General features: G+C 43.6%; 1 protein-coding gene and 1 long non-coding RNA gene across 3 annotated transcripts; one reads left to right on the top strand and one right to left on the bottom strand.

Moving 5' to 3' along the window:
- Positions 1-974: 974 nt before the first annotated feature.
- LOC125936117 (uncharacterized) lies at positions 975-26,281 on the bottom strand. Of its 2 annotated transcripts, none has more exons than XR_007461933.1 (6): positions 26,203-26,281; positions 10,977-11,221; positions 8,698-8,816; positions 8,390-8,505; positions 3,725-3,904; positions 975-1,127 (listed from the first exon to the last, which is right to left on the bottom strand). It is a non-coding gene; the product is annotated as an uncharacterized LOC125936117 (long non-coding RNA). The 2 variants fall into 2 exon arrangements; XR_007461932.1 differs by having other exon boundaries at positions 8,390-8,524; positions 26,203-26,280.
- On the top strand, positions 4,008-12,934 carry LOC125936113 (latherin-like). Its single transcript, XM_049650006.1, has 7 exons — positions 4,008-4,433; positions 5,616-5,745; positions 7,599-7,703; positions 8,602-8,751; positions 10,881-10,962; positions 11,596-11,659; positions 12,799-12,934. The coding sequence occupies exons 1-7, from the start codon at positions 4,334-4,336 to the stop codon at positions 12,852-12,854; spliced, it is 687 nt and encodes a 228-aa protein (XP_049505963.1). The 5' UTR covers positions 4,008-4,333; the 3' UTR covers positions 12,855-12,934.
- Positions 26,282-26,297: the final 16 nt, after the last annotated feature.

The raw sequence follows: 26,297 nt of genomic DNA, 5'->3' as shown, positions 1-26,297 counted from the left end.
GAGAACTGTTCCTCCTACCCAATAAGAAGGCCTCAGCTCTGCTCTAAAAGGAGGAATTTGAGATGTGGTGTCAAAGTTACCAGCTTGGGCATAAGGCAGAACTAGATTCACAACCTGATTCTACTATAGACTAGCTCTGTGATCTTGGGCAAAATTTTCCTCTCTTGAGTCTTGGTTTCCTTTTCTGTAAACTGGGGCTAATAACAGTTTTTACATGGTAAGGTTGCTATGAGGATTCCACAAGCATTTGTGAAAATTGCCTATCAGTGCTGGAATTATAATAGATGGGGGAACTGAGGCCAAGAAAGGGCATGAGGCCTGACCAGTATCAAAGAGCAAGGCATAGGTAGAGCCAGGCTAAAACTCAAGCCTCCCTGAACTGAAGCCAGGATACATCCCCCCTTGACTCCACTCAGAGTAGACTGAGTGGCTTCCTCCTTCACAGTCCTTTAGGTCCACCTCACTCATGGCACAAATGAGGAAACCAGCGGATAGGGCCATGAGTGAGAGTCATGAACGCAGCCTTCAGACTCTCTCAGGGCTCCCAACATTCTCTACACCTCTGCATTTGCTGACATTCGTGATGTGCAGTTTGAAATATGTTTTTGACACTTCCATCAAATGTCTTAAGTGAGTCCCTATCTCCTTAATCCTCTAGGACTTCTATGCAGGAATGTTTGCTTTGGAGGTATTGGATGGACGTGGTGTGATTGAGGACTTCTCATCAGTTTCCTAGTGCCACGTTTTCCCAGCAATGGGGCCATTCGCCATTTATAAAGTCTGCCCTACTGCAGAGCCATCAGGATTCAACTGACAGAGACCCAGGGCATCAGAGTGGTCCTGAAACTGACTCTACTTACCTGGGATCCCCACAGGTACTGCCCCAAGATGCTGAAAGTCTCAGATATCCTTCTTATCCTCTATAGGCTGCTTGCCCTGTTGTCTGCTCAGTATTTGAATAATTGAATGATGTGTGAGTCTGTTATATTGTATATTTTAATTTCTTGGATTTCAGTCCATTTGTCCTTTTGTGCATGTGTGTATGCCTTGTAATTTTTCATTAGATGCTGGACATCATGATACAAATTATAGAGGTTATAAACGATGTCATCTTTTTCCAAAGCCAACTGAAAGAAGATAGTCAAGAGATAGAATATAAGTGGATTGCTTTGATTCTGCTGAAGCTCAGATTTATGTTTTATGAGGGTGGAAATGTTTTGATTTTGCTCTTACTCTTCAGGGGAGCCTTTATTTCTAGGGCATGTCCCTTTCTCCTGCAGAATTGTGTTCTGAGTCTTAACTAAAAGACCAAGGTGTCCATTAAGGGCACTTCATCTTTATAAGGCTTGAATTCAAACCAGTGTCTCCCCAGCACCACATGGGGAGGTGCTGAAATCTGTTCAGCTTCTTAACTTTCAGCTGCTATTTTCTGCTGATGTCTCAAAGTCTAATGATTTTCACACCAAATATAATGTGCATTTATACACATTTATGCATTTCTATATTTAAAAATGTTCCCTTTCCTCCCACACCACCAAGAAATTTCTCTGACACTAGCTGAGTGTCCTATAGTTCACCTCAATTCTGACACACTCTACCCAGAGATGGCATTAGAGTCCGCAGCTTAAGAGCTCAGTCCCATGAGACTGCCCTCACTTCATATGCCACGTGCAAGTCCATGTTGGTTACCTGTGTTTCTGATTAACTGGCTATAAGTCAAAGGTTCGCATAACCCCTTCCTTGGGTTTGATTACTTTGCTAGAGTGGCTCACAGAACTCAGAGGAACATTTTACCTCCTAGATTACTGGTTTGCTATAAAAGAATACAACTCAGGAATAGCCAGGCGAAATTGATTCGTAGGGCAAGGTGTGAGGAAAGAATCATGGAGCTTCCATGCTCTCTCTGGCTGCATCACTCTCCTTGAATCTCCACATGTCCACCAACTTGGAAGCTCTCTGGACCCCATCTTTTTGGGGTTTTATGGAGGTTTCATTACACAAGCATGACTGATTAAATCACTGGTCACTAATGACTCAACTCAATCTTCAGCCCCTTTCCTCTCCCCAGAAGACTGAAAGGTCCAACCCTCTAATCACCTGGCTGGTTCCTCTGGCAACCAGCCCACATCCTTAGGTGCTTTCCAAAAGTCACCTCATTAACATAACAAAAGACACCTTTATTGCTCTCCTTACTTAGGAAATTCCAAAGGTTTTAGGAGCTCTGTGTCAGAAACTGGACAAAAACCAAATATTTGTTTCTTATTATAAATCATAATATCACAAGTGTCACACTGCACAGGTGAGCTTAAGTCCAGTGAGTTGAGGGAAATCTGTGCACCAATTTCAGGTTTCTTTCCCTGTGGTACCTCCCTCTGTGGGATTTTGTTCCTCAAGTACCAACTACTCTGAAAGCTCCTACTCCAACTTCTGCCTCCTCAGCCCAGTAAGACTGGTCCTTTTGTTTGGACTCCTCTCCCCCATATGGCAAATTGGGAAATGACCTTAAGCAGAATTTGGGGTGAATGTGGAGCTCACCTTGAATGACACCCTTTTCTAAAGAATCACAGGCTCTCATATTGTACCTGCGTAATTTCTCATCGATACCCTCAAAGCACTGTTTTATATATTTCTATCTTATATAGTTTCGATTTACTGGGAAGTTTAGTAACTCTGTCATGACCAAAACCAGAACTCTGCAGCTAGAATTTGACCTTATATCTCACTGGAACATTGTAACCACCCATTTAGGGCTCAGGGTGAGAAGGTTCAACACAGGAAATGCTGCAACCTTCCAAAAACAACTTCAAGATTGGTTATTTCAAGAAAATGTTTTATGGGATATAATATGGCAAGTGAGCCAAAAAAAAAAAAAAATCCAAGTATGTTCATCCCAGGGCTGTTGGGATTTGAATACAAAAATGGCCAAAAGGAGGAGACTGATTAAATAAACATTGGTCAATCCATACATTAGAATATTCTGCAGATAAGGAGGTAGAAAGACAGTCATGATGTGACATTATTTGATCAAGTGATTCTATAGAAGCATGGCAGGACAATCTTGGTTTTTCATAATGTTACATGAATGTATGTGTGTGTATATACATGCAAATGTGTAAAGAAAAACTTCTGAAAGTAGAAACAGAATTTAATCTCTGAGAATTTATTTTTATTTACTTTTTTCTTTCTTTGTATATATCTTTTTCTAATTTTTCTACTGGTCTGAAAACAGATCATCAAAATTAAAATTAAACCAAATGGGCTACTTTACATGGGATTGGTAACCAGAACTGGGCTCAGACTCTTTCCTGAATCTGTCAGGTGTCTAAAGGGAGGATTGGGCCCTACCAGTACCTGCCTGTTAGTCTCAGGTCCCAAAAGGGGCCATTTGCACTGTCGTTTGGTTGAAGCCCCAAAAAGTCCCATCAACATTTGCATGAATGTTTTTGACCCATAAGGGGGTGTGAGTAAGTGTCAACGTCCTGAAGACCTATCCCGGCCCATGCCATATAAGCAGAAAGTTCCAACCCAGAAGCACGCCCTCCACATACTCTAGACATGTCCATACTCTGAGGGACATGTCCATGCCATCGAACGTATTGTTTCCTGCCAACTCAGGAAGAGTTGAATCCCAAATGAGAATCATTATAATCATAAAACTCATCAGCATAATGGTGACCATTTATGGAGCACTTCCAATATGCAGAGTGCTGTGCTCAGTACTTACGACAAGGCTGAGAGGAAGGTATGGGTGTGTATCATCCACATTTTCCAGATGAGGAAATTGCCTCATCTGGGCAAAACTCTGCATTGCCCAGATTGTCCAGCAAGTAGTAGGTGGCAGAGCTGGGATTCCATCCCAGGCCTGTCTGTCTCTGAAGCCAGTGCACATCACCACCAATGCCTCCTGTAAAATGAGGATAAGATGCCCTCCATACAATGTCATGTGGTGAAGCAACTTGCCCTAAATCCCACAGTCCCACACCTGGTAAGGAGTGGAGGGCTTCAGAGACTGTTCCTGCAACTATAACATTGTGCAGTCTCTCACAGCAGCAGAGGGCAGCTCTACTGGGGAAGACTGTGTCCCTGCAGGAAAAGCTGCATGTCCAGCTCCACTGGCCTTGAGGAGCTGACTTCATCTCTTGTACCTTTCATTTCTTGCTCTATACTATGTGGAAAAGCATGTCTCCTCTCTGAAATTCACTGGCCCCATCTGTAAAGTAGGTCCACATGAGTCCTGTAGCCACCATAGACCCAAGCTCTGGGGAGACCCCCTCAGAGAATGACCCCATAGCTGACCCTCTCTGCCTGCTTCCCTACAGGTACCTGACCCAAGATGCTAAAGGTCTCCATCCTCTTCATTCTCCTCTGTGGGCTGCTTGCTTCATCCTCTGCTCAAGAGGTCCTCTCCAGAGTTTCTTCCCACATCACTGATGGTGAGATTGTCTTGCCTTGGGTCATACCTGGACTGATCAAACCCATAGGCTTCTCCTAAAATTCTAGACCATCAGCCAATGTGGGTTAAGTTCTAATTAGCATAGTGTCTGGGACACAGTTAACATAATGAATCATTAGCTGCTCTGATCATCGCATTACTATATTTAATCCTGTGTTCCCAAGATTCCCTCTTTCCTGTCTCCTTGCCCTGATTTATCTATTAAAATTCACCATCAAAAGACCCAGCCCTACCTGGACTGGCTCCTGTTCACCTCTCCTACCACCCTCCCCGCCACCAATCACTGGCTCCCCTTCTGCCACAGTAGCCTCCTCCACACATAAAGCACATCCCAGGACCTTAGCACTTGCTGGTCCCTCTGCCTGGAACACTCTTCTGGCATCAAGTCTCCCTTCCCTTCTTTCAAGTCTCTGCTAAAAATGTTGCATTTGCAGAAGACATTTCTTGACCTCCTTGCATGAATTACCACCCTCACTCAATATTCTCAATTCCTCACTCTGCCTTTTATTTTTCCCTCATGACAGAAATAGCTTCAGTAGAATGCACAGTATGGCTGCAGTGGTTAAAATACTGAAAAATTTTTTCTAAGCTCCTTGGAAAGTAGCCCCTGCTCAGAGATTCCCTAGGTGGCCCCCTCTCAACACCCCAACCATCCTACCTTAATCCCAGGACTCCAGGCTTCTCACCAACCAAAATCTAATGAGTCAACACCTGGCACAGCCCGGGAGCCACAGAACCAGGCTACAGGACTATGGTTGATGTCCTCTCTGGTTGGTTGGTGCCTATGCCCAACTGGTTGTTGAATATTTTGAAACCAGCCCCCTCATGGCACTTATCTGCACTTGACTCACACATGTCCCTTTATTCACTACTTTATCATCTCTCTCCCCTCATCCCCACCAGAATGCTGGCTCCACAAGGGCAAAGAATGCTGCCTATTCTCACTGGTACAGCCTGGAATGGCCCTGGCACATAGTAGGCCTCTAAAAATATTTGCTGAATGATTGTGTTGGGAACTTGGCCCGGCACCAAGCAGACCAGGGAAACTAGGTGAATGAAGAATAAGCACCACATGTGGGACATTCTCAGAGGTCAAGGTTGCGTCTGAGAATCTTTGGCATCTAAATGTCTAATGGGGGGTGGGGGGGGATATGTTTTTCAGCTTTGACACAAGGACTCCTTGGTATGAACTTTCTTCCCACCCTGCAGACAATTGACTTCCAGGGGCCATTGAAGGATATCTTCAGCCTTGTCCTGGGCCACCAGCTCACCAATGGGGAAGCCAATTTTATGTGAGTGGCCTTTGATCACAAAACCCCATGTCCAGACTGTCCTGATTTGTTGGTTTATTAGCAGCCTTCTGGCATTTCCTTGACTCTACAGAGCCCCTTCCATCAACTAACAGCCTTTCCAACTCTAATAGACTAAAAACCCCTGGTTGGGAGAAATTCCCACTGGGAGCAGAGGCAGAAGCTAGGGAGGTGCTAAAGACAGGGGTCCAATCTCTTTGTCTGGGAAGAGAATGGCTGCTCACCAGCTGTGAGAGCACCACCAGTGTCTTCCCCTATCTGAGTCTCAACTTCTGCCCCTATTAATGGGGAACTATAGCATCCAACCCTACAGGACTGTTGTGAATATTAAATGAAACAACACATGAACCATGCTTACACAGCTCCCTGTCCTCAGCAAGCCCCCAGTCAGCAGAACCAATTACAACAACCTCTACAAATAACGATGTGGTAATCATAGTAATCAATGCTATCTGACAACCAGAGTGTAGAAGATGCAGGTCCCTTGTCTTAGCACGTTGAAAACTACTGATGATTCCCAGCCTCCCAGCCTGCTTCTCCTCCAGCCCAGCCCATTTTATTTTTTTATTTTATTTATTTTTTTAAATTTTTTTTAACGTTTATTTATTTTTGAGACAGAGAGAGACAGAGCATGAACGGGGGAGGGTCAGAGAGAGGGAGACACAGAATCTGAAACAGGCTCCAGGCTCTGAGCTGTCAGCACAGAGCCCGACGCGGGGCTCGAACTCACAGACCGTGAGATCATGACCTGAGCCAAAGTCGGCCGCCCAACCAACTGAGCCACCCAGGCACCCCCAGCCCAGCGCATTTTAGCTAATGAAGCTCCATCCATCCTGCTGCTCTGGCCAAAACTCCTGACATCGTCCAACACCCCTCTCTTCACTCACACCCCCATGCAGCCTGTCTGCAAACTCTGTCAGCTCTATCTTCAAAACACACCCAGGGGTCTGACCATTTTCTCCACCTCATCTGGTGTGAACCACCAGCATCTTCCCCTGACTTGTGGTCCCAGATTCCACTGTTTCCACTTCAAGCACCCTCCCCCATTCCTTCCACCAGTATCCAGAAGCATCTTTCTGAGAAGTAGGCCAGACACTGTAACTCCCTTGCTCAAACCCTCCAATGTCTTCTAGTTGCTCTTAGAACCAAACCCAAAAGTCTTACCATTGTCCCACAAGGCCCCCTGTGACCTGGTCTTAACTGCCCTCTCTCTTTCCCCTTGCCCACCTGCCACCTGCCATGCTGAGCCTGTTGCTGATCCAGCCTCAGGGCCTATGCACTTTGTCTTCTCCCTGGTCCTTTCTTCCTCTGGCCATCTTTATGATCTACCTGTACCCTCACTCATTCATGACTCTGCCCTAGTGTCACCTCCTGTAAGAAGCCTTCCCTGACACTCTTTCTAAAATGTCACTATTCCCAGTGTTACCCTCTTCACCTGATCCCACCAGGCTTTTTCTTCACAGCACCCATCACCCGACACGTTCTGTATGCATTCACTTACAGGGTTTATTGTTTTACACACACACACTCTGCCCAAGCATGAGCTGTCTATAGCTTTCAGTATTCTACTTTATTCATATTCCAGCCTGCTTGGTGCTGGCCAAAGGGCTAGACATGATGACCATTCTGTGATGCATTAAGGCAAGAGGTTTTTTTGTTCAGGGCTATATTCTCAGTGCTTATCTCACATAGCAGCTGTACAATAAATTACATGATTAATGAGTCAGTAACTGTCTTTGCATACATTCAGCCTCTGCTCTGTAGGGGACCTGCCTTTACACAAAGTGGGGCCCCCAGTGGCTAGAGCCACAATCTTCCCTGCTTTTCTCACACAGGGTACAGATGAAAGACCTTCGACTTTTTCAGGTCTTCATTGAGACCTCCCCTGACTTCAAGGGTATTGATTTACGGATGCCATTGGCGTTTTCTATACAAATAAAGTAAGTAACAGCTGCAAGTCACTGGTTCAATTCTGTATTTTTGCACAGGTGTGTGGGGGTTTGGGAAGTAGCCATAACTAAAGGGTGTCCAGTATAATCTTAGCAAGGCTCATTGTGTGGTTGGGGTAAAACACCCTCCCTCTCCAGGCCTGGGTCACTCTATGGGTAGAATTTGGAGCCTGCAGAATAACTGAATGCTTCCAAGCTGGGATCCCTCTAGGGAAAGCAGGGAAGGTTGAGCAGATTCCTTTCCCTGCTTTATCCAGAGAACCCCACCTTCATTTATTTGGACTTCATGAGCCCACTCAGCCCTGACTGAATACAACTTAAGACGAGAACACAGAATGTGCTCTAGATGGCAATGCCGCTTGGCACCATTGACTAGAGATTGTCCACAGATGTGTTTTGTTTGGTCTTCACTGGTGTCTTCAGAGAGACCAGACATTCCTCAGTTCACCACAGTTGTCACCTCTCCCTGTGAAACCAGCCCCTGCTCTATCTGATTCATTTCCATCTCAAGCCTGGTCCTGGAGGCAGTGGAGTTGGTGACCTCTAGAAGAGTACTTTGCAAATTCAGTCTCTCAGTTTTGATAAGATGCCATACTTACAATCAACCTTTTCCTTTCTAACTGTCCCCCAAGCCAGAGATAGTGGGTATTAGGTATACACCCCGAATGCAGACCTACCTGGCTTATCCACTGGCTGGATGGCCGACTTGGAGAAAGCCATTCCCATTCTCCAGTCCTGAATTATCTCTTTTGAAAGATGAGGAAATGATCTCAACAGGGTGATTTTGAGAGTCCTGTGCAAACCAGGGGAACCTTCATTTTAGAAACAAATGGGAGTAAAATAAGCTCTGAGGTTCTCCCCCACCAGCCTTAATACTTCCCTCCCACAGGTTTCCGGCTCTTAATCCCTACATATTCCATGTACGGACAGATATGAAAGTCCAACTTTACTTGGAGAAGGATGTAGACAACAGATACCAACTCACCTTTGGGCATTGCAGGATTGTTCCTGAGACTGTATGGATCCAATCCGGAAATTTGTGAGTTCTCCATTTTTCTCTCTCTGCATCCAACTGGTTGTGATGAAGTCCCTAGGAGGCTTCACCTGAAACACGTCAACACCAAAGCATACCTTCCAAATGAGGCTTTTGTGCATATGGGGATGTATGTCCTACAAATAGAACTTCATAGAATTTAAAAATTTTTTTATTATGAAAATAATATTTTCACTGACATGAAAAGAGGTTCACTGAATAATAGCACCAAGGACAAACAAAGCAGGCTCACTTGATTATTGGTTGACATTTAGGTTATTTCTGAATTTTTTGCTATTATAAATAATCCTGAACCTTTTAGTGCAGGAAATTATAGATTCGTGAAATGATTGAAAAAGTATAAACAGTTTTATGACTTTCAAATTTGAAGGTATATAATAGTTTTAAGGCATTCCACATCACTTACCAAACACCTCACCAATAGAACTGAAGTGAGGTGTTTCTGGCTGGCATTGGTCACTTTTACCCTATAGCCAATCTTGACTAATAACTCTCATGTTTACAACTTTTCTCTTCAGTAGGAAATTTCAGCAGAAAATCCCATGGGTGCCATTCTCTTGACTATCAGTAGAGCAAGGATGTCATCATTTGTGTATTAGTCTGTGACCTCTCCTCTTCAGAGTAACTGTTTTCAGAGGTTTGCCCTTTTACTAAGTTACCTTCTACATTTGTAATCTCTTTTTTACAATATTCTTTGTAAGATTTTTTAAAATTTAGGCTCACATCTATGATTAACTGCAGTCAAATGCTCTACCACTGAGCTATACCCCCCATGAATAACTGAATCCAATAGTCATCACCAACCTATTGTACACCGTGTCTTTTTCATTCATGAATTTTATTTTGATTCATTTCACAGTTGCTCACTGTTTTAAGAAATATCTGAGTGTGGAATCTTTTCTGAGCCCTTACAGGTCTGGTAATGTCCTCCTGTTCTGTTCCAGATACAGTGTCCTTGACTCACAGCCATTCTGCTCAACTCTGTCAGTGTGGCTCCATGTCTTTTGATATGTTGAAGAAAACCAGTTTTTCCTTTGAGGGAAATCTGAGTCTTCAGGCTGGAAGTGATAGATCAGCTGATTTTTATGTAAGCTTTTTATAGAATAAAGACACAAACACTTTGCCTGAGAATGAGATTTACCCTCACTTGTAAGGATTACAAACTGAGCCAGGAACATGAAGACACATTTACACTGCTGTTTCCTGATTTTGTCTCATCTCCCCCAACTGAAGAATGATATTACACTATTCCTTCCATTAAAGCATAACTATCAGGCTAAGGAGATAAGTTCTATTGGAACATAGATAATCAGAAGAATGGGAAAGCGTGCCAGAAAGAGAGTGATCAGAATCTAAAAGGGTGGTAGAAGCTGAAAGCATTCCAGAAGAGAAGAATGAAATAGGCAAGGAGAGGGAGGTGATGGGGAACAATGATGAGGGCAAGGTGATTTAAATTGAAAGATTAATTTCAGGGACACCTGGGTGGTTGAGTCGGTTGAGTGCCCAACTCTTGATTTCGGCTCAGGTCATGATACCGGGATCGTGGGACTGAGCCCCATGTCAGGCTTCATGCTGAGCATGGAGCCTGCTTAAGATTCTCTCTTGCTCTCTCTCACTCTCCCTCTGCCCCTCTCCCCTATTCGTGCTCTCTCTTTCTCTAAAATAAATAATAAATAAATTAGAAAATAAACAAATTAAAAGATTAATTTTAAGGAGTCCTAAGAGGTAGGTTGGAGCAGAAGGGCAAGGCTAGGTATGGAGCGCCATAGAAACAAGGAGTTTAAATAATGCGGGGTCAACTAAATACATAAGTGATGTAAAGAAAGGAGGGTTTGGTGGGGTGTCTAGGTGGCTCATTTAAGTGTCTGACTCTTGACTTTGGCTCAGGTCATGATCTCATGGTTCATGAGTTCAAACCTCGCATCAGGTTCTGCCTGACAGCACGAAGCCTGCTTGGGATTCTCTCTCTCCCTCTCTCTGTCCCTCCCCAATTGGCTCACTCCCTCGCTATAAATAAATAAATAAATACATAAATACATAATTAAATACTTTCTAAAAAAAAGAAAGGAAGGTTTTGGAGAATTTAATCTGCTCTACTTTCATTCTTCATTTAGCATCACCCCAATGAAAAACTTTATTGTGGAAAACATAGAGAGAGCCCTGGGAAACGTGATAATCCATAATTTTGGAGCAAAAGTAAGTATACAAACCCAGACTCCTTAAGTTTTTGACTCTGAGACTCAGAGCTTGGCGGATTGTGTCTTCTTAATAAACTGGAAGGAAATCTTCCAGGAAGGAGAGTTAGGGAGAGAGGAAGTGGCATTTATGAAGCTCCCATTCTGCAGCCAGCACTGGTGAAGTGCTTTACGGATATTAGTTAATTCTTCAAGTCAAAATCAGCATCTGTGCGACTGGAGACAAGTTGATAAGCCTCTTCAAGACTCAGTTTCCTTATCTGTAAAATAAGTATAAGTAATCACAAAAATTAACAGCTAATATTCGTTAAGCACACAGGCACTGCGCTAAGTATCTCACATGAATTTTCTTACCCTACAAACAGTCTCATACTCTAAATAACAATGTTCTTTCCATTTGCCAGATTTAAGAAAAAGTTCCAGAGATGGCCAATGACTAATCTAAGTCACATAGCTGCCAAATAGCTCAGCTGACATGTGACCCCAAGGCAGTCTGTCGCCCAAACTCCCTTACCTGGTCGTTCTCTAGACTACGTTGGCTTAGAAGGAGAGTTTGCCTTGATTGCCCCCTGAATATTCAGCCACCATTGGTAGAGTCCTCCTTCTGACTCTTGCATATTTCTTTGTCTTTCAGATGTGTCCCTTCATTAATTCATGGCTTTATAACCTGAATCCGCAAGTGACTAACCAACTGATTAGTAAGTGCTGGTGGTGAGAAGACATAGGAACACCCAAGGAGAAAGCTCAGACTCCTCCTTCACTCTTTTAATCTCCTCTCCCCTAACCCTTCCCCCAGACAAAACATCCCATCCCTGATGAAGCAGAATGGTCCCTACTAATAACAATCCTCATTAACTCAGCTGTCATTTACTGAGGAAGTCCTGTGCGCTATTCCCAGGGTTAAGCACTTTGCCTTCACTAGCGATTGAAGCTCCACCGCTAGCCAAGAACATGGTGGTTTCAATTCTATTCTGGTCCCAAAAGCCTAGAGAAAATGAGATATAAATGGAAGCTACTCTGGGGGAGAAAAGCTGCCTGATTCCTCTTAACTTTCCTCCTAGATTAGATGATGCTACATTATGAGCAGAAAATTGACCTGGTTTCAACCCAAAGACTGCTTCCTTCCAATAGTCTCTATCTCCAGGCACCCAAAGTTTCCATGTCTGCCAGAAGCTAAAACAGACAGTTGAAGCCCCCAGCAGGAATCTGAAAACCAACAGAATTTCTGGGTTGAAAGGACTCCCCCTTCATTCACTGAAGATTCACTAGTCCTTACCAAGTGCTAGATGCTGGAGTTTCTAAAGTTCCTTTAAATGTCTCTCCTGACAAGCGGTTTTCTGGCCTCTCTTCACATACCTCCATTGACAGGGAGCTCACTATTTATGAAGTAGGAAGTTTGAGGCAGTTAATCTGGATGAGTATTAAAGCTCCCAAAGTTTGGTTCCCAGATTCACCCAAAGTAAATGTGAGTGGGGCAGCTCAACCAATACTGATATTGGGCTAGCATTCTGGAGAGGTGACCAGACAAATGGGGACCCAGCTGCTATAATGCCAACTTCCCCCACCATCTCATTTCAATGTACAGATCTTCAGTTATTAGTCTGGAAGGGAGTAGCTGTTCCCAATTTACGGATGAGGAAACCAAGGTCCAGAACTGTCACTGAGGTGATCAGAGATACCAGCAACTAAGCATAGCCTCCAGGCCCAGCCTTGTGACTCCAAGCATTTGATTCATTCCCTGACCCTGCTCTGCCCCCATTTGGAGCAGGAGAAAGCTCCTTTGGCCTCTCTGGTCCTCCTTTACTCCCACTGTCTAAGGTATCTGTTTGCCTTCTAGGTCTGCTGCTGCAGCACGGCACGTACCAAGCCACAGTCGAAATATCCGCAAAGTAAAGGAGCCATGTTTGCACCAATCTGGTGAGAGATCAGAGCATATTTCCATTCCTTAGTGATGACACTTGGCCTTTAGGGTCATTATAAATATGTCACTTGTTCATTCATAAAATTTCAATTAAGCATCTACTATGTGCTAACTGCTAGGAATATGGCCGTGAATAACACAAAGCCTCTGCTTTCCTGAAGTTTGTATCCTAGTTGGGTGTGCTGACAATGAACTAAGAAATAAATGTATAGTCAGCTAAATTCCAGAGGGTGGTGGGTACTATGCAGAAAACAAAGTGGGGTGTGAAAGAGAGTGATGGGTGGGGGCAGAGAGGGAGGCATCACATTAAGAGAGTATAGTCAGGCAGAGGGCTCTTTGAGATCTTTCAGCTGAGCCCTGAATGATAAGGCAGAAGTTGTGCCAAGACCCAGTTGTGCCAAGATCACAGACAGGAAGATAAGCATGTGCAAAAGCCCTGAGACAGGAATGAGTCTTCCTTTTGGAAGCAAGAAAGGGGAGCAATGTGGCTGAGATGTGGAAGGGGCTCAGTTACAGGAGATACCCTTCAAGGTTTCTGTAAAAGAAGATGTTACTATTCATGCATCATGTATTTATTTACAACTATTCTGTGCTGAATACACTCTGCTCAAGTATCACCCTCTTAGATCTCTCAAAAAAAAAAAAAGCATATCTGCCACTCTCTTCCTTGCTTATTTTTCTTCATAAAATTCATTATTATCTGACTTTTTACTATATTATGTGTTTCTTTTCTGTTTCCCCTACCAGAATATATATTTCATGAAAGCAAGGACTTTTTCTTTTTTTTAATTCTTATTTATTTTTGAGGGAGAGAGAGAGACAGAGCATGAGTGGGGGAAGGACAGAGAGAGAGGGAGACACAGAATCTGAAGCAGACTCTAGCTTCTGAGCTGTCAGCACAAAGCCCAACGTGGAGCTTGAACTCACAAGCCATGAGATCATGATCCGAGCTGAAGTCAGATGCTTAACTGACTGAGTCACCCAGGCACCCCAGCAAGGACTTTTTCTATTCCTTGTTTTATCCCAGGTGCCAGGATTACAAAAAATGAATTAGACTTGTCCCTGACTTCAAGAGTCCCAAGTCTAGTAAAGGATAAGACAAATAAATAGGCAATTTCATATGCAGTAAGGTGTTCTGGTTGGAGTTCTCTGGAAGTAAGGAGGCAAGATCCAGTAGCACTGCCTGAGGACTTCCAAGAAGACTTCACAGAGAACACAGCATTTAAACTTGATGTTGAAGAATGGTTGAGAGTTTTTTTATGGGAAAATGCATTAAAAGAAGAGGATACATGATGTGCAAATATACAGGAGTAGGAAAGAACCTGATGCTCTAAACAATGGGAAGAAGCTTTAGGTGACTGGTCATAGGAGTCATGGAGGATGGAGGCATCCTCCTCTGAGGGCCAAGGAGAAGTGTATAGTGAACTATACATATGCTTTCTAAAAATAAAGGTTCACATGATGGAGTGAGCCACCGAGAAGAAGGTGAAATCCATGAAAGGGGGCATAAAAAACTGAATGGCCAATACCATAATGGAATCTATGTCTTTGGGCTGATAGCTTAGTTATGTAAGATTCTAAAGTAATCTTGTCCAAATAGAAATATAACACAAAACACACATGTAGCTTAGAGTTTTCTAGAGATGAAATTTTTACAGGAAAAGGAAACAGATTATTATCAATGAAATGTTTTACATTCCTTTTTTGTGCTAATTCTTTGATATCTGGTGTGCATTTCATAATTATAACACATTTCAATTTGGACTAGCTGCAACTGAAGTACTCAACATCCATGTATGGCTAGTGGCTGCCATATTGGACAGTGCAGTTCTGACTAACTTGCTGCCAGTTGCAAAACTTTGAAAAGCCTAGAGCATTTCATTTGTACCCACAAAAACATCTAGGCTGCCATCTAACACAGCAGCTCCAACTGTGCCCCCATGTTATATTCAGTCGACAGACATATTTGGTTCAACCTAGAAAGTATTTTGTAAATGTGACTATGCTGTCAATATTAAAAGTAAGAAATATATCTTTTGGTCAAGCAGGACATCTGACAATATATTACATCCTTGTGTCATGAAGTAAGGCAAGGTGAGAAGGAAGATTCATCTTATCTGACAAGAGAGAGTACAGGGAACACAGCAAATTTTTTTATCCAGGGATAGGCAGTGGATGGATGTCCAGACTGGAATATGGTTCAGCACCATGGAGAGTGGACAGCAGTACCAGAGGGAAGTGAGATCCGGGAGAAGAGGCTCTCAGCTCTGGTTTACAGCCTCCTTAAAGGGGGGTAGAAAAAAGGCGCCTGGTTGGCTCAGTAGAGTAAGCATTCAACTCTTGATTTCAGCTAAGGTCATGATCTGATGGTTAGTGGGTTCAAGCCCCACCCACCTCCCCCATGGGGCTCTGCGCTGACAGCGAGGACCCTGCTTGAGATCCTCTCCCTCTGCCCTTCCCCTTCTCTCAAAAAAAGGAAAGTATGCAATTGACTAATATCTTGATTATCTCACACAGAATCAGGTACTGCTTGCTGATCTCTTTGGAATATCCTCCACACTTCAGACCATCACCTGTATGGCGATGATCCTAGATGTTCATGTTGATTATTCAGCTGCTACCTGGAATTTCATTACCCACCCTGGACTCAAGGATCCCTACTTCTCTGGGTATGGAGGCTATTTCCCTGTAACTTCTCACCAGAATCCATGTGCTGATTCCCTGTAATATCTTCACAATAAAAATTTTTTTTGCAGCTCTGAGCTGTGGGCCGTCCTGCCTCCATAGTGCAATGTGGACAGGGGCACAGATAGCCAGAGATGGTGGTGGGTCTGATCGTGATGACAAAAATTTGCACAGTGGAGGAGGATGCCTAGGTTAATTTAATCTTTATATCAGAAATACTTCAACACTCTGGTCTGGAGATTCCCAAAAACTAAGGAATAAGTCTTCCTGTCTTGTCTGAGGTGTTTTCTGGAAGATTCTGTGACCTTAGGTAGCTCCCCTTTTGGGCCACAATCTCTCCACTGTGAAGTGAGAATTTTGGTCTTATCCAGTAAGTCCTTCAGGCAACCTACAAAGTTGTGGCTTATGGAAGAAAACATATCTTGGCCCTGGTAACTCCATTTTTCTTCCCTATATCACCAAACTTCTCAAGAGACATATTGCTATTCATTCTTTCAAACTTCTCACCTTTATCTAGTGCTCAATTTTGGATAATCTGGCTTATTTCCCCAACTCAAAATAACTTACTTTAGGTCATTTATAACTTTCTTCATGGACAACACCAGTGAACCCTTATTCAGTGTTCATGTTCCTCAAGTCATTACAAATTAATTTTGGATGATCACTCCAATCTACTTCCCACCTGCTTCTGCTCCTTTTTTTTTTTTTTTCCCTTATCACTACCTTGATTCATGCCTGGCACTCTTCTGTGCGTACATACATTACATCATTTGCTCTTAAATAAATTGTGTTTTTATTAAGCTTTCAGCTCTTGGTTACAAATCTATCTTTCTGTACTCTGATTTGCAATGCTGGGTCTGGGACTCTGAAAACCACCTATCTTTTTTACTGGCTTGCTCCTTATTAGTATCCTTTACTAGAGGGAGATTGCAAGGCTGAAAGAGGAGAAAAGAAATATCCTCTCTTCTGTTTGCTTCCTGTTCCTCTAACCATCACCCAGCAATGGTTTTTCACCCAATCAGGGAAAGGTGGATTCAGTGTACAAGTTGTTTGTCTGTCTGTTTGTTTGTTTGTTTAATGCTTCCAAACCAGCTTTATTATGTTCCTCAAAATACTGCACCAGCCAACAAGAGTCCCTTCCTCAGAAGTCTGTTTCCCAGTTCCATGGGGTTTCTCCTCCAAGATCTTTAAAACTCATCCCAACCACCCTTTGTTGTCACTAGATCCATAACTAGGTTCAAACCTCAGCATGCTCCAGGGGAGCAAGAATAGAGGATAAAATAACTTATATACTCAAAATAATTACCTTTTTTGCCAATTTATATCAGCAGACATGAGGAATATGTATAGCAATTGATTCTAAATATGTTAGACCAAGGAAGATAGAATATAACACTGGGTTGTTCCTAATTAATTGATGAGTGCTTTTATCAAAGATTCCGGGTCTAATATTAGATCACATAGTTAAAAACAGCTTTGATAGTTTACCGTGTTGGTTATTGGAAATTGAACTCAATAATGATCTTCATTCGGGGCGACTGGGTTGCTAAGTTGATTTAGTGTCTGACTTCGGCTCAGGTCATAATCTCACTGCTCATGAGTTCAAGCCCCGCATCAGGCTCTGTGCTGACAGCTGGGAGCCTGGAGTCTGCTTCTGATTCTCTCTCTCTCTCTCTCTCTCTCTCTCTCTCTCTCTCTCTCTCTAATATAAAATAAAACATTTAAAAAATGGCCTTCATTGAATAAGGTTGAGAACTTTCTAGGTACAATATAAGTAACTAATCTAAAGGCTTGGGGAGATTGGACTGTTGGAGTGGATTGATCTTTTGCCAACACATATGTCCCAAATTACATCTCCTGAGAGGGTCCAAAGGACAATCTCTTCACTAAGATATTGAAAATTACATTAGTTAAGGGTACCCACATCCTTGAAAAGATCTGTGGTGGCTGTTTTCTGGGAGCCACCACATCTGGGAGATGCTGCCATTGAAAAGGATTCCCTGATTTCAATGGGGGACAGTGAGATATACAAGTAACAGAGAGCAAGTGGTGGAGCTTAACTGGCAGAAACAAGAGGGCATGCTTATTGTAATGGGTAGCAAGGATGAATTGGTAATCAGAATATTTGGCAATTGCTAATTGATCACAGTTTTCCTAGAAAGGAAATCGTTCACCTGCTAAATGTTAATTAAGAGGATCTCCCGGTTTGGAATCCAGAAACTTGACTTGGGTTGCCAAAATTGAAAGTCAGAGCCTTTCACCCAATTTGCAGTTAAAAGCCAGTTCAGAATCAAGAACCCCTTGATTGAAGGGGAGGCAAGGGATCCTGGAATATTGCCACAGCATATGCTGTAAATCTTCCTTCAAGTATTTCCCAAACTGGCCTGTTGACATTTAGTAGAATCATAGTGCACTGGGGAAAAATACCCGGAACTTTTGGGGATACGGGATACTGGATCTCTGAATTTATGCTATTTTCCAGGAACCCAAAATACCTTTATGGTCCAGCAAAGCAGGTTTGTGTTTGTCAAATGATAGGTGGAGTTTGGGCATAAGTTTGATTCAGAATGGGCCTGATAATTACACAGACCCAGTCTGTGATTATTTCTCCAATTCTTTAATGTCTAATTGGAATAGAAATAATTAGCAACTGGCAGAATCCCCACTTGGCTCTGTGATCCATGGAGGGAGAGCTTTCGGGAGAGGAAAGGCCAAGTGGAAACTCCTGGAGCTTTCTCTTGTAACAGGATAATAAACCAAAGCAATACTACACCACTGGGGAACTGGAGAGACAGATACCATCGTTTTAGTTTGAGAGTCAAAAAGATGCTGATACTTGTATCAATCAGGATTAATGCAGAGAGAGAGAGAGACAAAGAGAGGGATGAGAAGGAATCGACTTACATGAGTATGGGGGTTGACTAAGCCAGACCAAAATCCATAGGTCAAGTTTTCAGGAAAGTCAAGCACTGAAGCTGCTGCCCACAGGAAATATTCCTTCTTTTTCCCTTCCTCCTCCTCCTCCTCCTCCTCCCTCTTCTCTCTCTCTCTCTCTCCCCCTTTCTCCTTCTCTGCCCTCAGCATTGCTTTTAAGTCCTCTCAACTAACTGAATTAATCCTACCTGCATTATCTAGGATACTCTCCCTTACATTAAGTCATTTCATTATGGACTGAAAACTCCCTTCAGAGAAACACCTAGGTTAGCATCTGATTAAATAACTGGAGACTGTAGCCTAACCAATTGGACACACTAGAAAAAAAAAAAAAAACTCACAATACTTATCCCATCCTCATTTAACAAGACTGTTCACTGTCTTTAAAGTCAATCCAGCCTCTGACACCTGGGATTCACTGTTGCCCTTGAAAACATTTTTCCTTCTATTCCAAGATTTAGGGGCCATCAGAATTGGCTTGCCTTACCTGGCAGGGCTATCAGCACACCTTCATAGTTTTTCTCAGTGCTATTCAGCAATCCTGCTCTCTACCATAATATAGTTTACAAAAATCTTGGTCATATTGACATCACAGAGCATCACATATGTCCAATACATTATTAACAGTATGCTGATAAACTTGAGGAGTAAGAATTAGCAAGAATTTAAAGGCATCAGTAAAATACACACAAGCAAGAAGATGAGATGCAATCTCATAAAAGCCCACATTCCCACCACTTTGATGAAGTTTCTGCAAGTACAATGGTTTGGAGCATGCCAGGATATCCCTCCCAAGATTAAAAATAAGTTGCTGTGCCATGGCAATGCTTATTCTTACAAAACAACACAAAGTTTCACTGGCCATTTTAATTTTTTTTAAACTTTTAAGGTAATATATACCACAATTAAAAGTATTCTGATGCATTTACTGAGTAACTCTTAAGGGACCAGTCTGAGTAGGAATCAGAGCAAGAAAAGGCTTTCCAGCAAGCAGTGCAAACTTCTCTACCACTTTGTCCTTATGACCTAGGCAGAACGAATTATACTTTCAAAGTATCTATGGCAAGTGAGGATGTTTATGGATGTACTGGCAGCTCTAATAGGAGAAACACAGCACAGATCTCTAGGGCTTTGGATAAATGCTCTATCCTAGTCTGCAGATAACTGCTTTAACTTTGAAAAATAGTTCCTGTCTTGCTACTGAGTCCTGGTAGAGATGAATACCTTAGCATGGGATATCAAATAACCAGGAAATCTTAGATATCCTTCATTGACTACATGAAATCTGATCTATCAAGTTTGTAATATGATGTATTACATTGATTGTCAAATGTTAAACCAACCTTGATTTCTTGAGATAAAGCCCCACATAGTCATGATGTATTACCCTTTCTATACATTTAAATCTGTTGAAATCACTAATATGCTATTGAGGATTTCTGTCTCTATGTTCATAACAAATGTTGGTCTGTAGTATTGATCTTAGTCTGTGTTTGGTATTAGGGTAAGGCTGCCTTCATAGAAGGACTTAATAAGTATGCCCTCCTCTTCAATTTTCTGGAATAGCTGGGTATAATGTGGTGTTTGGTATGGAGCAATCTCGGCCTAGAGTTTTCTGTGTCCTAAGGTTTTTATCCACAAATTCAATATCTTTAATAGATACAGGGCTTCTTGGGTTATTTATTTCTTCTTCTTCTTTTTTTTTCTTTTTTTTTTAACTTGTTTTATTTTTTTATTTTTTAAAATTTCCATGCAAATTAGTTAGCATATAGTGCAACAATGATTTCAGAAGTAGATTCCTTAGTACCCCTTACCCATTTAGCCCATCCCCGCTCCCACACCTGTCCAGTAACCCTCAGTTTGTTCTCTGGATTTATGAGTCTCTTCTGTTTTGTCCCCCTCCCTGTTTTTAATATTATTTTTGTTTCCCTTCCCTTATGTTAATCTGTTTGTCTCTTAAAGTCCTCATATGAGTGAAGTCATATGATATTTGTCTTTCTCTGACTAATTCCGCTTAGCAGCATACCCTCTAGTTCCATCCACGTAGTTGCAAATGGCAAGATTTCATTCTTTTTGGTTACCGAGTAATACTCCATTGTATATATATGCCACATCTTCTTTATCTATTCATCCATCTATGGACATTTGGGCTCTTTCCATACTTTGGCTATTGTTGATAGTGCTGCTATAAACATGGGGGTGCATGTGTCCCTTTGAAACAGCACACCTGTATCCCTTGGATAAATGCCTAGTAGTGAAATTGCTGGGTCATAGAGTAGTTCTATTTTTAGTTTTTTGAGAAATTCCATACTGTTTTCCAGAGTGGCTGCACCAGCTTGCATTCCCATATTTATTTCTTCTTGAGAAGCTTTAGTAGTTTGTGCTTTTCCAAGTTCAGTTTTCCTGAATGAATCCAAATATATATATACTTATATATGTGTGTGTGTATACATATATATGTATGTGTATATATGTATACATATATATGTGTGTGTATGTATAAGCCTAAAACCTCTTATAAACCCTCTAGAGTGTATCACTATTTATTTAAAAAAAAAAAAAAAGTTCCTAAAAGCAGCAAGAAAAAAAAATTCAACTGATCTTGGCTCAGAGGTTTCATTCAACACAAGGAGCTCGGTGTGGTGAGTGTGTGGTGAATGGAGGAAAAAAGGAAAAACAAACAGATGAAAATGGAAACACACAGTGCAGAGATGTATAAAGTAAACAGGATTGGCCTTCCATCACAACTGGTCCAAAGAGACCCCAGACCCCAGTCAGCTGGTCCAGCAGGACTGCAGGAAAGCCCTAGGAAATATATGCCTCCCTCTTTTCCAATTTCCTTTGCTGTTCTCACACTTCACATCTCCAAATGTTGTAATATCAGTTGAGATAAAGTTATTCATAATATTTCCTATTTCCTTTTAATACCTGTAAAGTCTGAAATGCTGTCATTCCTCTCATTCCTGATGCTGGTCATTTGCATCTTCTCTCTCTTTTTCCGAATCTACCTGATTAGAGTTTTATCAGTTGTATTAATCTTCTGGAAGCATCAGCTTCTGATTTCACTGATTTTCTCTAATGTTTTTTTTTTTATTTCATTAATTTCCATTCTAACCTTTATCACTTCCTTGCTTCTGCTTGCTTTGTTTTTAGTTCACTCCTTCTGTTCAAGTTTCTTAAATGGATACTGAGGTTGGATGTGCACTTTAAGAAGGACTGAAGCCCATTTCCTCCTCCCCACTGGCTGACTTTTAAGGCAGGCGTGCCTCTGAATAGCTGGTCACTGTGAATGGCCTGCCTCCCTCCTTTCCTCCTGAGAACATCTCCACTGGGTAGGACCCCGGGCTTCACGGGGCCAGTTCCTGCCCCCTAGTGGTTCAGAGCCTTCATGGTTTTGGTGAGACCTGCAGTCTTCACTCCCCCTGGTAGGTCAACTCCAGCTCACTGGCAATCTTTGGCAGTTGCCATGCGTGTCCCAGGGAGTCGTCTGTGGCCTCTGTAGAATGCCAGAAGAAATGCCACTGGACAAGACAGGCTCACCAGGGCAGGCTCACCAGGCTGAAGGGCAAGGGCTGTGGGCGAATTTATCAGAGACGAGACAGAGCCTACAGAGCCAGACAGCCTGGCTTTGAATCCTGGCCCCACACTCACCAGTGCGTGTCCCCGGGCAAGTGAGTCCATCTCTCTGTGCCTCAGGCTCTGCATCTGGGAGGTGGGGCAATAACAACACAACCCTCCAGGGCTATTGGATTCATGAGATTAAGCTACCAAAAGCCTAGAGCAGAGCCTGGCGCAGAGTAGGGGCAAAATAGGAGTCTGCTGCTGTCCTCCTGCCTCTCCTTGCAATGCCTGTGAGGGCTGTGGGATCGTGTTGGGGAGCAGAGTGGGGTGTGGGAGGGGGAGGCACAGGAGGAATGAGCGACAGCTCCTCTGATCTCCCTTCTGTGGGTCTGGTTGCCTCGCTCCTGCCCCAGCCCCACCTGCCCTGGCTGGTGACTTCAGGGATCTGACTCAACTTCTCTGTGCCTCTGCAAAGGGGGGCTAATCACAACAGTACCTACCTCAGAGGGCTGTGAGGGGGATTAAAGAAGCGATTAAAGGAAAGCACTTCGACTGCCCCTTGAGCACAGTCAGCTCTCAGCAAATGTTATCTGGCATCATCATTCTTATTTCAGCTCAGTGGTTCTCAGGCACCATGTACAGCAGAATCTCCCAGAAGCTTATTCCCAGGTCCCACCTCCAGAGGCTGACTCAATTGCTCAGGGGTGGCCCAGGAATCTGCATTTTTACAAGTCCCATTTGTCCTCTCAAAAGCACTGCAATGCACCAGAAACGCCAGCTTTTCCACCTTCCCTACTTCTCGCCACTCCAGAACCCAGAAGAGACATCCTCATCATCCTTTTGCAATCCCGATGTTCCATTCAGATGGCACCACACTCCCTGCCTACCTTCCACATCCTTTTCAAGTAAATTTGTCTTTGGGTTAAAGTTCCAGTTGTAGACCTCTATGAATGTTAAAAATATATATTTCTACAAAAAGTGGAATAAATGAATGCCTACATGAATAGTGAATTCCATTCCACAGAAGAGTGATTCCCAAAAAATAAACCAAACCAGTCCACCCTGCTTCGTCAGGTACAGGAAACTTCCACCATTCTGCTTCCACCCATTCTACTGCCCCCTGGAGTTTCAGGAATTCTGCCTTTGGCTGGGGACCTGGAGCTGCCTTTGAGCCCAGAGAGCAGCTGTGGGAGGAGTCTGGAGTTGGCAGGGAGGAGGATGTCTTTACCCAGCTATAGGAGGGCGCTCACGTGCAAAAGCCTGCTTGGCCCTTGGTTCAACCAGGGGAAACTCCTGCCTCCTTGTCATGCTGGACACCCCCTCCCTAGAGCCATGGACATGAGCCTGGGTACCTGGGCACCAATTTCTAACCCAGTAGACCCAGCCACACCCATTTTCCTTTGTTCCTCCAATCTGCTGAGCCCTTTCCCATCTCAGGCCCTTTGACCTTACAGTACTATCTGCCAAATGTGTCGTTCCTCCGTCTACACCCAATGCAGGCTCTGTCTCCTTCTGGACTCAGCTCAAATGTCACCTTCTTGAGAGAGACCTTCCCTACTCATTGCTCAAAGTGGCCTCCCTCCTATTCTCAATCTCACCCAAATTTCCCCCCTTGGTATACAATTTGTAATTATTCCATGTATTGTTTATTTTGTCTTATTCTGATTCTCTCCCCAGACTATAAGTCTCTAGAGAAGCTGTGTGTCTGTTATTGCCTAGAGCCAAGCACAGTGCCTAGCACATTGTAGGCCCACAGGAAGTAATGGCTGACTGAATAAATAAATTTTATCCAAGTCAAACTCCTTGAAAGCCAGTTACCAGGAGAGCAGGGGTTTTAACTTGTGTCAACGGTCACGGCTTAAGAGGGTGATGGAAATCCTGCTACTATCAGCAACATTTTTTAACCAGTTTTTACATTATTTTTTCTGGACAAAGTTGTCATCACATTTTGAAAATGCCCCCCAAAAAGGTAAAGCAGCTTGTTCTAAAGCAAGTTATTTGAAATAGTAAAGGAAAGGGCTACTAGCTGAGGTTTGGGGCAGCCAGCAGCTCCACCTTCCAAAGGAAACCTCTTCCTCCTCTGGGCAGGGACAGAGAGCCAGAGAGCCTGCCGGGTGGCAGCTCGTCCTGGTCCCAGCCCAGAGCTCTGTAGGCCTCTGGGTTTCTCTATGTCCCCAACCCCTCACGTGTGGAATGAGATCACACATGGAGCAGGCTTAGCACAGTGAATGAGGCCCACCAAATAAATGTCAGCGGCACCGTCCCTAGAGGTAGCTGCCTGGGGCAGGAAGGCAGGCGGTGGGGGAAGAGGAAACACGACACCAGCTAACTTGTAGGCTTTCCCTTGAATTCCACTCTGTCTCCTCAGGGAGGTCGTTTCTCTGATAACCCCCCTCCCCACTTCTCTGGTGTCCCCACCCGCCACACCCCGCCAGGTATGGGAGCACCACGAGGACAAGGAAATCCAGGGCTCGTCCCAGAGCGGTGCCTTTCTGCTCCCTCCTCATGCACCAGGCTTGGAAAGTCTACACCCTTCACCTGCTCATTTCTTTAGACTCAGTGGCCCTGAGCACCACATCCTGCAATGGGGCAGGACTGACAGCCCTCCCCACTCCCAAGTTCAGACCTTCAAAGAGCCAAGGACAACAGGTTTGTTCCTCCCAACGGTGCCCACTCTTCTCCAATTTTCTTGACAAAAAAATAACAAAATCCCAACTGGTTACACAAGATCAGGAAGACTGGAAAAGTACATTTTGAGGTAACTGATATTCTACAAACATCCCCAAGGGGAGTGTGAGCCCTGCAAGAGGACATCAATTCCGGAAAGCCATCACCCTGAACGAATGCTTTAGTTATGATCTCTTACAAAACTGGATGTGAAGTGCCCAAGGATGGCCCCAGGGCTTCATGAGATTTGCAAAGGACCCTGAACATTCTCGGGGAGGGGGGGGGGGGGTTGCGGAGCATGGGAAGTCAAGAGTACCTTTGTCTTGGGATTTCACAGCAGCTGAATTGTGGGACCCAGACCATGCCCCCCCCCCCCCAGGCCTGTGTGGTTGCCAGGAGTGGGAGCAGATGAGGGACAGAGTGTTGAGAGGTAAGGTCAGAGAGAACAAACACCAGGGGACCCTGCAGGACCTGGGAGGCATTGCATGGAGTTTGACATTTGCTCTGTGAGCAGTGGGAAGCTTTAGAAGTTTTGAGCAGAGGAGGGCTGTGATCTGATTAATGTCTTGAAATGGTTAGGCAGGCTGCTGTGTGCAAAACAGATTGTGGGTGGGCAAGGAAAAAAGCCACGAAATCAGGTAGGGATCCCCATGCGATAATCCAGGCCAATGTAATGGTGGCTGAGAAGGAGTTATTAGACGTGGTCAGATTCTGGAAGTGTTGACAGGACAGATGGATAGTGGGTCATGAGGAAAGATGAGTTAAGAGGGACTCCAAGGGCTGGGGCCAGAGCAACTGGATGGATTATGGTGCCATTTCTTGAGATGTTGAGGACAGGAGGATTTGTGCTGAATTCTCTCTGACTCCCAACTTCAGAACAATGAAATAAGAGAGAGGCTCTCTGTCCTTCTCCTATAAATCTTATCCATAAACCATCCATCCATCCAATCATTCATTCATTCTTATCATTTAACAAACATTAGTAACTACCATGCGGTAAACATGGGAGGCATTGGACTCACACCCTGCCTTTATAACTTGATAGGGGGTTTAAAGATCAGCCATTCTCACTCATTCATGTATTTAGTCATTCAGTCACTCAACAAACATTCGTTAACACTTAATTCCTAGCAAGCAAGCATCATGGTAGGCATTGTGAATAATCTTGCCCTTGAGAAAGTTCTAGTCCAGGGGAGCCTGGGTGATTCAGTTGGTTAAGCATCTGACTCTTGACTTCAGCTCAGGTCATTATCTCACAGTTCATGGGATCAAGCCCCGTCTCTGGCTCTGCACTGACAGTGCCGAGCCTGCTTAGGACTCTCTCTCTCTGCCCCTCCCCCACTCATGCTCACTCTCTCTCTCCCTCTCTCTCTCTCTCTCTCAAAATAATAAATAAACACTAAAATAAGTCCTAGTCCAATTGGAGAGCCTGAAATTAGTCATCCTCAGTCACTCATTCATTCATTCACTTACTGTAGAATCCCCAACATCCAGCCTGCTCAGGGTCTGGGAGACAACTCCTGCTGGATGACCCAACAGTGGGCTCTCCTGGGCGTATCCAAGCAACA

This window comes from Panthera uncia, assembly GCF_023721935.1.
Source record: "Panthera uncia isolate 11264 chromosome A3 unlocalized genomic scaffold, Puncia_PCG_1.0 HiC_scaffold_11, whole genome shotgun sequence".
Taxonomy (NCBI): domain Eukaryota; kingdom Metazoa; phylum Chordata; class Mammalia; order Carnivora; family Felidae; genus Panthera; species Panthera uncia.
Note: the sequence above shows the minus strand (reverse complement) of the source record. Positions and strands in the feature narration are given on the sequence as shown.